Source organism: Gymnoscopelus braueri (assembly GCF_963280865.1).
Source record: "Gymnoscopelus braueri genome assembly, chromosome: 19".
NCBI classification, from domain to species: domain Eukaryota; kingdom Metazoa; phylum Chordata; class Actinopteri; order Myctophiformes; family Myctophidae; genus Gymnoscopelus; species Gymnoscopelus braueri.
In genome coordinates, this window is record NC_137621.1 from 21,985,982 (window position 1) to 22,003,228 (window position 17,247).

Sequence of the window (17,247 nt, forward strand, 5' to 3'; positions counted from 1 at the left end):
AGCCTAAAGAAATCTAAAGTGACACAGATGCGTTCCAGGTCTTCATGGGTCTAAGTTGAAACCTCCAAAGACACAGTTTGGAGTTTTTAGTGTCTTTTCTATTAAAGCTGCCCATTGTTATGTGTTGATTAAGGTCCAAAGCACACATTCCACACGCAGCCTGGGCTCTCCGTCCTGCAAAAACATGGGAACGGTTACAAGCAGTGATTCTGCCTGGCTGGCTGCGCTGGGACACTGATTAAATGGATGAACGCTTTTATCCAGGCAAACATCAATAGCCCTCTTTGAGGGTTTCTCTGAGGAATGTGTTTTTTTTTTCTTCCCTTAATATTTTTAGGCAGTCGCTGCTTTATTTATATAGGATTGTAGAGGGACAGGAAACCGAGGGCAGAGAGAGAGGGAGGGAGGAGGACATGCTACACAGCTGGCGTCCAGCCGGGAATCGAACCAGGAACGTCGTGGTTGTGTGGTCCACACACACACACGATCTGGTCACCTATTGGCACGGCCCGTTCTGTGGATTTTTACTCATTATGGGAGATCATGCAGTCATGCCCCCTATTCTGTGTATTGTCTGTTCATGTGTTTTATGCAGTGGTGGAAGAAGTACTCATATTTTGTACTCCAGTAAAACTACCAATAACGCAATGTAGAAATAAAAGTCTGGTATTGAAAATGTACTTGACTAAAAAGTACTGAAAGTAAAAGTTTCACAAGTTTCCAAATGTATAAAAAGGATGTGAAAATAGCAGATCTACAAGCTCACAACGCGTCGCAATGCCACACGTTGTGACGTGAGCTTGTAGATCGGCTATTGTCAAATAGCCGAAGTCTATAGGGCTGAAGTGGTTAATGTGTGTTTGTAAATAATCAAGTCAATCAATCAATCAACTAACTAGTAACTTAAGTTGTCAAATAATTGCAGTGGAGTAAAAGTACAATATTTGGATCTGAGATGTAGTGGAGTAGAAGTACAAGTTGGAAATACTGCAGTAAAGTAAAAAATACCTCAAGAGTGTACAGTACTTGAGTAAATGTACTTAGTTACTTTCCACCACTGGTATCGTTCGTGTGTGCGCGTGTGCGTGCGGTGGGTTCGTTCCAGATCCTGCTGGGAACCCACCAAAAAAAAAAGATTGGTAGCAACAGCTTGCTTTGGCTGGTGGCGTTTCACCAGTTAGCATGTCTACAATGACAGCAGGACTTGCGCCTCCCTCCTCCCGCCTTAGAGCATTTATCTTCTCTGCACTGATATCCCAGCCTTTTATCACACGCTTAACATTTGTTCAGCGTTTGCGCTGCGAACCACATATGCAGATACGAGTCACATACACTGAATACATAACTGAGGCAGAGATAAAAAAAAAAGAAAGGCTTTAACTAAGCCATCACGCTGTGCTAGAAAAGACCTGCCTCGATCAGAGTCAGTCAGACAGTTCACTAGGCCAGAGCCATACCAATCCAATTAAAATCCCTTAAAAAAAACCAGTCTGGGAGGCTTTCCCCTTCATGTATATTTGATACGGGACTGGTGTTAAAACTTTGATAAGGATGACAAGGGTTGAGTCAGGATACTACGGTTAAGAGCACAGCCATGCGTTTGGCCTGAATACCTGTAGGCACTGTCCCTGCGTGGCTAATTATGTCCAGTGCACACAGAGGTGTATTGAATCTTGGAAATTCCCACAGGCTTCTGAGGAAGGTTCTGAAACCGATCCATAACATTTCTGACAGAGAACACCAGCGACGTCGATTATAATTCTTGGTGACATTGATAGAAAACCACAGGTGGCAATTTGCCCAAAGGAAGAGACAGGGAACTTTGACGTCCAAATCAAACACTGTCTGACGCCGTTCAGATTCTACGAGGCGATGAAACCAGTGGAAGGATAACAAATTCAACAAATGCCTGTCGGGCACTAAAAGATCAGCAGCCACTCAGCAACAAGATTTCAATCAATGTTCCCCTGATCAAATCACGTTGTACTGTAGCTTTTCCCCAGAAACAGGTGGGATATTTCAAACTTCCAAGTTCTGAGGGAGGAGTGACCTCAGAAGCGGTAAACAGAACTTTGCTACGCTTGCCAGGGACGTTAGTTATATCATTCCTTTCTTTTTTTTTGCTGGCAATGAGTTACTGTCGGAAGACAGGTGGGTCTTGCGATGTCTGTGGTCCACAGTCATTACCCACGTATCATCCACTGACAAGCGTCGGATCTGACATGGATTTGTTGCCGTCACTGCTGACGTTTCCATGCTTACTCACCTCTCTCAAACTGAAGCTTCTTGTACCTCTGCATCATATCTGTGGCCACCATGCACTCAATCTAGAGGCAGAAAATGAAGAAGGGAGAGAGATGGGGGTAGAGAATGAGAGTGTTGGGGGGGGGGGTGTAGAGAGAGAGAGAGAGAGAGAATGTAATTGTGCAAACAGCTAAAAAGGCCCGGATCTTTAATGCAAAATAATACATTTATTTCCAAAAGAATCAAGAGGGTTTATTCGTCACTCCTCATACAGGTGCAAGCAGTGAAATGCTAGTGTGGCAATAATAATAATAATAGTAAAGCAAAATAATAATACATGAATAAATAAATAAATGAGGGGTGGCTAATGTTTTCTTTTCTGAATTCATAGAATGTGCAATAAGGCATAACCATGTATACAGATACATTTTACAAACATAGATACGATTTGAGAATTGCGAGAATAAAATAAAAAGTGAATTTCAGCTTGAAGAAGGCTAAACACGTAGCTTATCAATGGACCTCCTATTCCAGCCGTTCGCATAAACAGGACATCTAGGTACATACATACCGTACACACACTAACCAACGGCAAAACGTACTCATTTACTGGGTGATGAAAAGAACGTTCCGGGCTCATAGAGAAGCAGTCAATTACAAGTCAAAGGCATTGGCCGTCATAACGGCCGCAATATGAGGGATGACTGGCATGACTAGCCCCGGTTCCATTAAAGGCCAGTGACGCTGATTGATTGCAAACATAAGGCCGTGACGTGCTGAGCCACGCTGTGCCTCTGGGCCCCACAAGACAAAGTGAGGGAGAGGGAGAGAGAGAGAGAGTCCATCAACCAAACTGCCTGCAGGATGAGAGCGCTTTGCCCTCTGATTCACCTCCGCTGGGAGGGAAGGCATAGAGGCAGATCTCATGCAGGAGAAACTTGGCTGGAAGAGAGCTGGAGCACAGAGAGGCAATAATCCCTAAGCTAGACTGGAAGTGTGACAATGAGTGTTTTGCGTTTTTTTTAAACCACAAGGATTCATCACCAGCTTTTCTCTGAAATGAGTGGAAATGAGTGAGAAAACTGAGAATGTTACCAGAACTACTGTATGGACACGAGCAAATACTATTAGAAAATTGATCAGCAGAGCTGGACACTGATAATGTAGAGACATGACCCTCGTTTCTATTCTTTCATCTCAGGCATGTGTTTATGTTTAACCCATTAAGAGCTGAGGCCGATAAAAAAAAAATGTCTAAATCCTTAACACTTTACCTGCCAATCACGAGTATAACCGTTGATGAAAAATACACCCGTTTACTGCCAAAAAAAATCCATCCACGAGTATAACCGTTTAAAAAAAAAATTGTCTTTTTTTTTTTTTTTTTTTTGTCTTTTTTTTTCAATTTATCCACACAGAACCAGAGATATCACGATCCAAAGATTTCTAGCTCCATTCACTCCTTGGTTAACTTATTACTTTAAAATCCTGTATCTCGGCTCCTGTGTAAAAAAAAATTAAACACTGGCACTGGGGGAAGTAAAATAAAAAAAAACCTCTGGCAGGGAATGTGTTAAGGTCCTTACACACCGGGGCGAATTCTTCATGCGAATAAATACGTTTTTTTTAAAAACCTTATAAAGTCAATGCAAGCGTCCACATCAGTTTCGCGAAGCGAAAAAGCGTCTTTTAATTATTCGGAACGAGTCCGAATTTTGCATATATTCGCATATTCGCTGGTGTGTAAGGACCTTAACGCTTTAAAAAAATATATATATATATTCAAAGATTTGCACACATTTTCACGATTTTACAAAAATAGCAGATCTACAAGCTCATAGCGCGGCACTCGGTGCCGCGCTATGAGCTTGTATATCTGCTATTTTTGAATAGCCTAAAGAAATCTAAAAAATTACACAGATGCGTTCCCGGTCTTAATGGGTTAAGTTTTTCTAATTTGGAAACCCGACTGTATGAAAAGCTAAAGTGGATATTCAGTTCTTGACATTGTTTTACATTTCAAATATAGTCCAGTCTCAGGCCACGGCTGGGGGCTCAGGGTAAGGAAGCTGAAAGGAGGACAGGAAAACAGGTGGTGGATCTCTGACCTTCCAGAGATTCAAGGATAGATAACGTTCTCTTTCATCGCTAGAGGAGTTTTGTTGCAGGTTTTCTTTTTTCCCTTCATTCTACACATCATTACCTCATTTTCCTGCAAGTGTCCTCTCTTGGGACAGGCTGAGTCAGGACAGCTGATTGCAGTTTCAAGGCCTTCTTTGATGAGGAGTTCCACATACTGCTTCAGGCACTAGGAGGGGAAGAACGCGCGCACACACACACACACACACACACACACACACACACACACACACACACACACACGTTGTTTAGAGTAGCTAAAGTGGAACATGATAGCCACATAACTTCCCCAAATCATTTCTTTGGAGAAGAACTGAATGCAATAGCATTTAATACTTCCATAGTTTTTGTTTGGTTTAATAATAGCACTGAATGTGACAAGACAGAGACAGTCACGCGATACAGTTTTATACTGTCAGCATATAACCACTTGAACCCTATAGGTCCACCAAATGGACCCGAAAAGGAATAGTTAAAATCCCACTTTCCTCAGAAATTATATTCGAATATTGGTCTTAAAAATTGGCAGATATTCAAATATATTCGAATATTATTATAAAAAATAATAATAATATATATATATATATATATATATATATATATATTTTTTATATATACTTTTTTATGTTTTTCAAATTCTTTTTTGACAAACAATACAAAAAACAATGTATCGAGTGCTCAGATCCAATAAAACATATTTTGTTTGTTTTTATAACTTGATACGTTGTTTTTTGTATTGTCCCTGTCAAATAATCATTTTTTTTATATTCGAATATTAATTTTCATATTCGAATATACTTATTTTTCCCATATTCGAGGAATATTCGATATTCAAATATTAATTCACCAGCCCTACTCAGGGTTAGAACTATCTACTGAACAGCGCCCAAGATTAGCTTCTGAGAACCTTCTCCGAAACAGAGTAGCAACGTATGGAAACAAATCCAGAAGCTGTGAAATCCATTACAGTACATGGGCAAGGCGTGGTTCATTTGGTTCTTGTAGTCGAAAAAGAACAATAATCGTTTCCACTTTTCCAAAAACTGCAGATCAGCGTGTTCATTCTCAGATGTTCCATTGGCTCAAAGAGAAAAAGTTGGTTGAAGTCCGAAGGCCAACGTGCGCTGCTGCCAAAAAGCTCTTTTCAGACTCTTTGTAAAAAACTCCACCACAAATTACCTAATGCAGTTTGGTGAGATCAGAGGTCCCAGGCCTACAGCCAGCACCATGACAATGCATTTCCCAGTAATAATGTCATAATAATGTTATTGCGGTACATTTTAGTAACAAACCGTTCTCTGGACGTTTAAACCATAGATTATTGTTTTTTTAACCATTAAGACCTGGAACGCATCTGTGTCACTTTTTGATTTGAGCTAAAAACACATTATATTACACTTTGGCTATTCAAAAATAGCAGATCTACAAGCTCATAGCGCGGCACCGAGTGCCGCGCTATGAGCTTGTAGATCTGCTATTTTTGAGAAATCATGAAAATGTGTGCAAATCTTTGAATATATACATTTTTAAAGCGAACATTTTTTACTCGAATCTTTGCTTCTGTGGGGTCCCTGGAACAAAATATTTTGAGATGAGGGTACCGCGGCCAAATACATATAATTTTGGGGGTCCTTGATATGAAAAAGATTGAGCACCACTGATATAGAAACTTACGTTTTTCAGAATAATGTTGGGATTTAGGAGACATGTAGAATCAGGTCTTAATGGGTTAATGTACTTTCGTTTTTTCCCGCAATTTAATCATTGCCAACCCCTGTTTATAAAGTCCCTGTCACTGACAACCGCTACTGTTGGTTTTTGGAAGGGTGTACTGTGTAGACAACCACACGTCTCCAATGATACACATTGAGTCGCTACTGTAGCCGCTTCTTTCCCCCGACAGTGAGGAGTTTCCACCAGGAGGGGTTTAACATGCTATTGGTGCCAGTGCCACTCCATAGGAGTAGCTAGTGAAGAGAGACAGAGACAGAGCCTCTCCAACCGGCTTCCCCATCCGCGAACACAGCCAATTGTGTTCGTTTGGAGCTCAGGGTCAATCCAGATGCACCGTGGTGTGATTCAAACCCCTATAGTCTCCACAGCGGTGGGCAGGAACGTTACCCCTGTGCCACTCCGGATGCCTATTTAACCCATTAACCCCTGAAGCCGATTCTACAAATGTCTTCTAAATCCCCAACAGTATTCTGAAAAAAACTTATGTTTCTATATCAGTGGTGCTCAACCTTTTTCATGTCAAGGACCCCCAAAATTATATTTATTTGGCCGCGGACCCCCATCTCAAAATATTTTGTTCCAGGGACCCCCAGAAGCAAAAATGTTCGCTTTAAACAATATATATATTCAAAGATTTGCACACATTTTCACGATTTTTCAAAAATAGCAGATCTACAAGCTCTTAGCGCAGCACTCGGTGCCGCGCTATGAGCTTGTAGATCTATTTTTGAATAGCCAAAGTGTAAAATAATGCTTTTTAGCTCAAATCAAAAAGTGACACAGATGGCGTTCCAGGTCTTAATGGGTTAATGTTCTTTAACCCATTAAAACCAGGAAAGCATCCATGTCATTTCAGATTGAGCTAAAAAGCATTATTTTATACTTAAAATAGCAGATCTACAAGCTCATACAAGCTTGTAGATCTGCTATTTTTGAAAAATATTGACAATTTGTGAGAATCTTTGAATATATACGTTATATAAATATTTTCCAATCTTTGCTTCTGGGGGTCCATGGAACAAATATTTTGAGATGGGGGGGTCGGCGGCTAAATACATATCATTTTGGGGGTCCTTGACATGAAAAGGTTTGACTATACCACTGATATAGTAACATAATTAATATGTTACAAAATCCTAATATTATTTGGATTTATAAGACGTCTGTAGAATCGGCCTCAGGTCTTAATGGGTTAATTGTAATTGAGGCAAAAGTTTGAAATAATCGTTGTGTTGATTTGAAGTCGTATCACCCAGCCCTAGTATGAGGGGTGTTACCATTTGCAGGTGCAAACATGTACAGGTTTACACATTGTAAATGTTTGGGGAAAAACACAAAAGACTAACCGATAAGCGATCCTTTTTCCACTTAAATTTAGCCTAAATCATGAGCTCAATGTTCACTTATACTAGACATTATTCTAGAGCTTAGGCAAAGACGGCATGAAGTGAAACCTAAGAGAGAGAACACTGGACAATAGATGCATGTAAAGTTATACGGCCAGTTATAGGAGGCACTCTTTGTCATTTTCCTTCCTTTGTTGAAATATGGTCTCAAATACATTTCGTATACAAAATGGTTTTATTCATGCTCTTTACCGGACATAACTTTTTTTGTGAAACCGTTACAATGTTTTATAAAACGGGAGGTTAAACATTTAACTCTTTAAGACCGGAAACGCATCTGTGTGTCATTTTTAATTTCTTTGGCTATTCAAAAATAGCTGATATACAAGCTCATAGCGCGGCACCGAGTGCGCTATATGAGCTTGTATATCTGCTATTTTTGAAAAATCATGAAAAGTTGTGCAAATATTTGATTCTTTTTCCTTTTTTTGGCAGACATTTGTAACTCAAACCTTTGCTTCTGGGGGTTTCCTGGAACTAAATATTTTACAAATGTTTGCTTTAAAAAATATATAATCCAAGATTTTGCCACGAATGTTCACGATTTTTCAAAAATAGCAGATCTACAAGCTCATAGCGCGGCACTCGGTGCCGCGCTATGAGCTTGTATATCTGCTATTTTTGAATATCCCAAAGAAATAAAAAAATGACACACAGATGCGTTCCCGGTCTTAATGGGTTAATGTAGAAAGAAAATACTTTTTCCACACCCCCTATGTGTGATGAATTGGTCATATCTCTTTTCCCTCCCGTGTTTCATCAGCATACTACACAACAACACATCCATCATTACTTTCAACATAATGTAAGATGCTCATGTGGGTGGGGGGGGCGGTGCTCTGGTGCTGTGACAGCTGTGCTAGTTCACAAACGGCTTTTTTAAAAATAGAAATGCTGTTCAGTCCATAGAGATGCTTTGTGACTAATGAGAACCGCAGAAAGAAAAACATTATCGCACATTTTAGCACTACTTCGGGGCAATCTCGAACATTATTGCATTCGGTCTACACTCAGTATTCAGTAGATCATTAATGAACCATTCATTTTTTTCCCAACGCATGTTGATCGGCTATAAAAAATGTTTTGACATCACCATTGTACGACAAAGTATAATACAGGGTTAAGTGGTTAATCAGACTAATCGAATTAGTCAATTATAAACCAGCTTTTCAAATTATTTTCGGGTCAATTCATTGATATACAGTATAAGAAGAAAACATGAATATTATTATTACAAAAAAAACGTGCTTGTCAATTATTAGTTTATAAGTCGGTTATTGGTTCTAAATAATGTTTCAATATATTGTCAGTTAACTGCCCAGCCATACCCCACCATACCACGGTATAATCAGATCACTCATTCAGCCTTTGGCAGCCATGCATTAAGGCTGGGCTTGGACAAACTTTGTCAGCTAATCGGTGATGTGACTGACCAACCAACAAGCCTGTTATTATGTCACTCTGTCCACAATGACAATACACCATATCGGAAATATGGTTCTATTTGAGCGGTCAAAGGGCAAGGATACTGAGGTCACCTGGCAATGAGCCACACCGTTCAACTACGCACACCTCTAGGTCAGTGTTGATTTTGACAGCTAATTTTGATCTAGTTTTAGTCATAGTCTTGAATAAATTTCATCTAGTTTTAGTCATATTTTAGTAATCTGAAAAGTTTGAGTTTAGTCTAGTTTTAGTCGACTAAACATCATAAGATTATAGTCGACTAAATCTACAGTTGATTTAGTCGACTAAAATGCATTTTTGGCGGTGCCTTGAAGACATCCTAATGGCCGATTTTCCACTTGGGTTGCATGCTGAAAATAGCCAATCTACAAGCTCACAACGCGTCGCGCTGCGACGCGTTGTGAGCTTGTAGATCTGCTATTTTCAGAGCGCAACGCTTGAGCGCAACGCTTGAGCGCAACGCTTGAGCGCAACGCTTGAGCGCAACCAAGCATAACATGACTTGTAAGCAAAAAGGATTCCCAAGGAAGTACTGCTTGCCAAAAAGGTGTGAAATGCAGACTTAAAAAAGAAAATAATTCCAGGGCACTCCGTCTCACGTGAAAACATTTATGAATTTATTTAGAGCAAGGCAAATGAGTATGACCAACGCGTTTCGACCTAGAAGGTCTTCATCAGGGTCTAAGGGTCGATATAAGTCTATATAAGTCTATGTGTCACCAAAGAGCACCTATCTCAGAGCCACTGAATGATCCCTGCAGCGCTTCTTTGACTTGTCTTTTAGTTCTACTGGATCTCTTCTCCACTAGTCCCTCTCTAACATTTTAGTCTAGTTTGCATTTGTTGACGAAATTGTCAATATATTTAGTCTTAGTTTTGTTTTCATCAGTGAAAAAAGCCTAAAGGTAGTCGATGTACATTTTTCGACGTACATAGTTTTTTAGTCGACGAAATCAACACTGCTCTAGGGTTCCCCTTGTTCCGTCTGTGAAACGTTTGGCCGTCTCACCAGTGCACAGAAGACACATTGGCACTGTGTGATGGTGGTCATCTGCTCCAGAGGGAACTCTCCAAGGCACAGCTTACAGGAGACCAGCGGGTCCAGGGCCAGCTCCCACGTGGGACGGTATCGTGCGGTGGTCATCTTCACAGCCACAGAGCTGGGAGAGAGAGAGAGATCGAGACAGACGGAGAGATAAGCAAAGAGAGAGACAGAGGGATAGATAGGAAAAAAAAGAGAGAAGCAAACTCTTTATTTAGGCCAAACGCATCCCCAGAAAACATCATATTGTTTTTGAGTGATGCTCTCTCGCATCCAGATAACTTTGAAGATAAGAATAGACAGCATAAGGACGTTCATCACATTCATAATTCCACAGACAACAAAAGGGAAAAGATGACATGTTGTTCATAATTTGAAAAATAGATCTGGCACACTTTGGTGTCGCATCTGCCACCGCAATATATATCCAAGAGTGAGATGATGCGCATTAGTATATATCTGCACCTTGGATCTTACACATGCATTATACAGCTCACACTGTATGCAGTATTTCATGTGCCCTACGCCTAAAACAGCCAGTCTGTCTGCATTCATCCTCGTTCAAGGCCTAACGAGAGAGAAAAGAGCAACTATTCCAAAGCACCCTCCTCGCTCTCCGTGAGTTAACACTTTCCTTTGCAGTGCGTCATGCCTCCTCCTCCTCCTTTTTATGTGAGAGGGGTTTATTTTGGGCCGTCTCGTCTTGCTCTCTCTCTCTCCCTCCTTCTCCTTTCCCCCCCAGTCAGACCGGAGAGAGCAAAGAGCACCCACTCTGTTCTGTTTACAGGAAGTGGCCCTGCACACACACACACACACACACACACACACACACACACACACACACACACACAACGTCAACGCTGTCAAAACTCTACCCCGCGCTGCTAAGCAACCGGAGACAGGGTTTTTTTTTGTGGCGGTAAGGGGGGAGAGAGAGAGTTGGAGCGAGGAAGACAAGAAGAGGCAGAGAGAGGGGGAACAAACGCAGGAGAGAGAGAGAGAGCAACAGACTGCAGAGACTGGAGACAGAAAAAAATAAGTGTGAAGGAAGAAAGGAAAGAAGAGAGAGAGAGAGAGAGAGAGTGGGCAGCTTTGCTTTCACTGGTCAAAGCACAGTCTGCCTTAAATTCACACAAAGGAGGGAAAGGATGGGGTCGGGGGGGGGAGGGTGTCAGCGGGGTGGAAGGTAACACGTGATCACTGCATGGGTGGACTGTGAGTAAACACCACCTTGGTGCCGTCTACGATACACGTGCCATCCTGAGAGGAGAGAGAGAGAGAGAGAGAGAGCTGCATTGAGAGAAATGGAGCAAGGGGAAAGTGGAAAAACAGGAGAGAAAAGAGAGTAGGCTGGTTCTAGTAGTCACGGTAAACTGACACGAGAGAGGTGTTATCTTCCCTTAGGAGCTCAAAGGCAGTGGAGGGAGGGAGGGAGGTAGGTAGCGAGGCTATGTCTCTGACTCTCTCACGTAAGCAGCCCGGCGATCGGGGTCAGTCCTAGAAACGATTTATCGGAGATCAATCAAGGGATCGATCTAAGATGGATCGATCCCCTAACGGTCAACTATCTCTGTCCACCAATCAGACAACATGGAGTATAGCCAGCAATTCGTATGCCTGATTTATACTTGGTTTGCGCCTCCGCGTTGCGCACTGAAAACTATCAGATCACGACGCGCTGTGTGCTGCGACGCCTTGCGAGCTTGTAGATCGGCTATTATGGTGCGAACAAACACTTGAGACTTTACAAAAACTGAAACTGTGAAATTGTTATCAGGATCATGTCAAGGGCTCGTATGAACCCATTAATACCTGGAACGCATCTGTGTCACTTTAGATTTCTTTGGCTATTCAAAAATAGCAGATCTACAAGCTCATAGCGCGGCACCGAGTGCCGCGCTATGAGCTTGCAGATCTGCTATTTTTGAAAAATCGCGAAAAAATATTTTTTATATTTTTTTCAAAAAACTGTTAGGATTTAGATTTTTTTAAAGAATTGCCTCAGGTCTTAATGGGTTAAACAAAAATCCTTCTGGGAGAATTGGTGATTGGGGGGGGTGGGGGGCAGTGAGAATGTTCAAGTGTGAGAAAAAGAGAGAGAGAAACCATGAGAGCGGAGGAGGGCATACACAAGAGCAGTCTGTCTGAAAAAAAAAAGCCAAGCTAGTTGCCACTGAATTATATTTAAGTCTGTACTGTAGCTAAAGTTGCCAGGGTGATGGAAAATAATCTATACTCCTACTGCAACGGTCAAAGAATGTCTAATAGAGAGTGAAGCTTCTTTTTTTCCTCCAGCCTGAATTGGTTGCTCTTTGTTTATATTGGCCGTGCAGGGATTGACAGTTTAGGTCGATGGGGACAAATTAAATAGTTTCATAAGGAGTGGAGTCAGCGTTGCCAGATTCTGTGAGAGAAACAAGCAACCAGGTCTAGGAAAACCATCCCAAAATAAGCGACTACGGGCCACGTGAGCACTTTAACACATACATCAGCTATTTGAAAATAGCAGATCTACAAGCTCACAACCCGTCGCGATGCGACGCGTTGTGAGCTTGTAGATCGGCTATTTTCAAATAAAACCTCGCGGGGAAATTATGATAAGCAGATCTGGCAACGCTGAGTGGAGTGCCGGAGGATGGGAAGAGAGAGAGAGAGAGAGAGTGAGATATAGATGGATAGAATGTGTGAGGGGAAAAAAGAGAAAAAGAGGGAAAGGAGGAGTGAGATAGGAGAGTTTTCACTGCAAAAGGTGGTACAGTGTGTTGTGTTCCAACTGCTGCATTATTCACTGGAGGGTCCATTATCACTCTGAATTACACACACACGTGCACACACACACACACACACACACACGGTGTGGGACGGTCCTCTGTGCATGCTCATTTCAAATAGAAAGGTCAGACAGTGCAAACAGCACAACCAAAATCGATTAGGCCGATCTTCTTCTCTACAAGCTGAATGATGAAGTCGAGCACTCTTCCTCACCACTGGTCATCACTCATCAGTCTGAAGGAGGTCACCTCACAGCTCAGAGGCATAACATCACCATTCACACTGCTGCTGAATGAATGGCTGCTAGAGAATTAATTCAATATATGAACCAACACACAAACGCTACACATAAAGTCACGTCATCACACACACACATAAAGTCACGTCATCACACACACCACACACACACACACACACACACACACACACACACACACACACACACACACACACACACACACACACACACACACACACACACACACACACACACACACAGAGAGAGAGAGACAGACAATCCATTCTGTAACAGGATGAGTGGTTATGCATGTAACCTAGAAAGTGAATGCACTTACAGAACTTAAGCTGCAATAGATAGAAAAGCTCTTCACAGGAAAAGGCCATTTCCTTTCTGCAACCATACATGATGGCATTAGAATAAAATACCTCTTCACCTACGTTTCCAACAATATGGAGGGGGACAAAACACAAGCCTATGTTTAAACATTAGCAAAACACAATGGATTGTTTCTCCCATTGTTCAGGACACTAAAATACATACATTAAACGGTACATGAAACAGTAGTTCACATACGGGTTTCTAAATGGTTATAAACCGCTCTTTAGATGAACTAAGGCACATTATGTAATGGAGGAATACATTGATTTCCCTGGTGAAATGAACAAAACATGTACAACCAACAACAGCATTTAGAAGGTTTTCTTATTATTTTAATTATAATGATAACAGCTTAATAAATACCCTTTGATGTCTTAACCACTTTCACCCGGGCGTCAGTCCCAATTTTGGGCATGTCCAAAATTAAAATACAAAACAATAACACGTCGTGATGCATTGCGAGCTGGTAGATTGGCCATTTTTGAAGATTGGGCTAAACAAATGACAATGACACCAAGGGTCGGCAGCACTGTCTGTACCGAGTTGGGTATCATTTTATTTCATTTTATTTGGACGCCCAGTCCTGCACAGGAGGCCAGCTCTATATTCAAATCAATGCTCTGTCCTGCTAGCTTATTAAGAACGCTATAAAAAGCCAATTCCCACCTGGACACCCTCAGGCTTGAGTGGGAATGAAAGAGAAAGAGGGAGAAGATTGTCACGAGCATGCAGGCACACACACACACACACACACACGCTACAATAGACTACATTCACACTCACTGTAGATCTTTCTGAAGAGCTCATTTAATCTAACCAAACATCCTGTGAGTATAATCTACCACGCCACTTACTCCTATATAATGTATAGCCTATTACATACGAGAGAGAGAGAGGGAGAGAGAGGGAAAGAGGGAGAGAGAGGAGGCAAGGAGGACAGAAAGTGATATTTTTCTGCTGCTTTCACCTGGCCTGACAGCTTTCACTGTGTATAATTACATAATGCCACACCAAAGCATTGCATAATGCTTCTATTTATAATCCTCACCTATGGCTGATGTGAAGACAAGATTCATAACTGCTAAAAATCTTCTGGTGTGCGGGAGCCGCACGCAAAACATGATTTTTCCTCTCACACGCACAAAAGACACACGCAGCCAATGCACATAGCATAGCCTTGCACGTAAACACATACATACCCGTCCACCCACCATAACCAGCAACATTCTCTCAATGCATGCACAAAGCTGTCAGTCAGCTGGTCTACAAGAATCCACAGTCCTCCAATTAGAGAGAGAGAGAGAGCGCATTGACGGGAGAAAAACTCAAGGCTGCTCTCGATGCAGTGAGAGATGGAAAGGAGGGCCTGTGATAATGGCTGAAACCATGGTGATTGTGATTTAACTGGAGCCTGAGAAGAGAACAGGCCAGTAGATATACTCGCTTACGTGTCATTATTTGTTCCTGCAACATTAATGGAACGAGTGCATCATATATATGATAGAAGCGGAGTCGAGCCATCCGCCACCTCAGCTGCAATATCAGCGTACAATAACGCAATCTGGTCTCATATTTATTTCAGTCTATCTCTACGCCAACTTAAGCCAACAAGCTATTATTGCCTCCCGTAATTTATGAAATGATTCACTGCTGGATATGGGTTTCATTCACTCGCATGTATGAATGTTAATTTTGCCTCAAATTTTGCCTCAACGTTCACAGTGGGCCTATATTGTTATTTGTTTTGCTTTAAAACATCGTTATAAAATGTGTAAAAAAAAACGGAGTCACTAGATCAGTGCTCTCTTTGTTGGAAAAGTCCAAATCTCAAGGCCCACTTGTATTCATAGCAAAATAGAAATCTACAAGCCCACTAACTGTGATGGGTTGTAGATCTATCTTTGGGAATTTTCTTTTAACCAATTAACCAGGAAAGCATCCGTGTAATTTTTGATTTTGGCTATATATATATATATATATATATATATAGATAGCACATTGGTTGGCTATTCAAAAATAGCAGATATACAAGCTCATAGCGTGTCACTTCTGTTAATGAGCTTGTAGATCAGCTATTTTTGAAAAATGTGTGCAAATCTTTGAATATATATATATATATTTTTTTTAAAGCAAACATTTTTAACTCAACAAAACTATTTTGCGATGGGGGTCCGTGGCCAAATACATATCATTTTGGGGGTTGACATGAAAAAGTTTGAGCACCACTGATATAGAAACATACGTTTTTCAGAAGAGAATACCGTTAGGATTTAGAAAACCTTTTTTTGGAATCAGCCTCAGGTCTTAATGGGTTAAAAATAAATTAAAAAATGGTATCAAAAATGTTTGCCTATAATGACACGCCCAAAATAGTGACGCCAGGTTGAAAAGAGAGAGAACGAGAGAGAGAGAGATAAGCGCGCAATATGCCAACCTACTCGCTTTTTTCCCCACAGACTCCCGTCAGTTTACCACGATTATTACCGGTCACCTTGCTGTGTATCTAGCTCCCATTAGGGAACAGTACAAACATGCAATATAAACACACATACAGGCGCGCACACACACATACACACACACATACACAAATATTAACATAGCTGAGGTATGTGGAATATGCTATTATGCCCTAATATTCCAGAGGGAGATGTGCTTGTCATAACATCAATGTTAAAGCTGATAAATCTGTCTACTGCATGTGATTCTAGTTTGAATATACAGGCCAAAAACATTAAATTTAATCCTTTGCCGTCGTCCCTCAACCAGAAACCAAAATACCACTGGATATAAGCAGAAGACATGACATCTTTATTCAAGCCTTTCCTCTTCTAAGCCTGGTTTTAAGATGTAGTGAATGCTTCATATACTCCTACAGTTTAGTGCAACCCAAATTTCCATACATACTGTACAGTAAACTACCCTGTAGATAGATAGATAATTTTATTTCTGTGTCCTGCACACAAAGCGCCCAACCCTCATGGGTTTATAAGACACCATTTTATGTTTATAACATGTTTTACAATGTATTCACGTAGTACATTCAATTACATCTCAGAATTATACCTCAGAATTATACAGACTGTTCTGTCTTCTCTCCCAAGCTTGACAAATACAATCTGCCACAACAAAAGCTCCTTTAACAAAACATAACTCAAATTTTTCATAATCATCCAACTCAAGCACATTTTCACACATAGAATACATCTTATTCACAAATACCTCTCTTATATCATCATACTTTGAGCAATAAAACAAAAAGTGTACCTCATTTTCAATGAGTTCACAAAACAGACAATATATCTCTTCTTCTGGAGTGGCATTAAACCTGCCAGTCTCCAGAGCTAATGGTAGTATTCTGTATATATAAAATAAAAGCTAAATGACAAATAAATGTGCAACAAGGCAAATTACATAGACATTTACACAAGTAAAATGAATCACTTTTCTGCCCTAAATAAATGTTTACTCTTTTTAAAATGATGATCAATAAACCTGTGAAAAGTAAAGTACAAACCTGTGTGCAATATTTATTTTACTCATTACGTTACATAATGAGTAAAATAAATATGTGATGTTCCACACTTAATCCCTGGATATTAGCTTCTATGGCTAACAGAGAGGAAATTCAAAATTCAACAGATAAGACCATGGATAGGATTTCAATCATGATCATGTTGTGCTGTTATTAATTAATTGAACGTGTGTGTGTGTGTGTGGTAGTTCTGAACGAGGGTGTGAGCGTGTTTTCAGTCAGCTTGTTGTGGTTATTTATTGAGTCTCCTGCCACCCACCCACACGCTGTACTGAAAGGAATAGAATTGCAG

At 40.8% G+C, this 17,247-nt stretch overlaps 1 protein-coding gene across 1 annotated transcript in view; it reads right to left on the bottom strand.

Moving 5' to 3' along the window:
• The window catches only part of rnf144aa (ring finger protein 144aa), a 61,663-nt gene that overhangs the window by 17,454 nt on the left and 26,962 nt on the right, over positions 1 to 17,247 (bottom strand). The window contains exons 3-5 of the mRNA XM_080413725.1: positions 10,000 to 10,150; positions 4,448 to 4,552; positions 2,267 to 2,327 (exon numbers count right to left, since the gene is read on the bottom strand). Coding sequence (XP_080269851.1) covers positions 2,267 to 2,327; positions 4,448 to 4,552; positions 10,000 to 10,134 — 301 coding nt within the window. The 5' untranslated portion in view covers positions 10,135 to 10,150. The remainder of the gene's footprint in view (positions 1 to 2,266; positions 2,328 to 4,447; positions 4,553 to 9,999; positions 10,151 to 17,247) is intronic.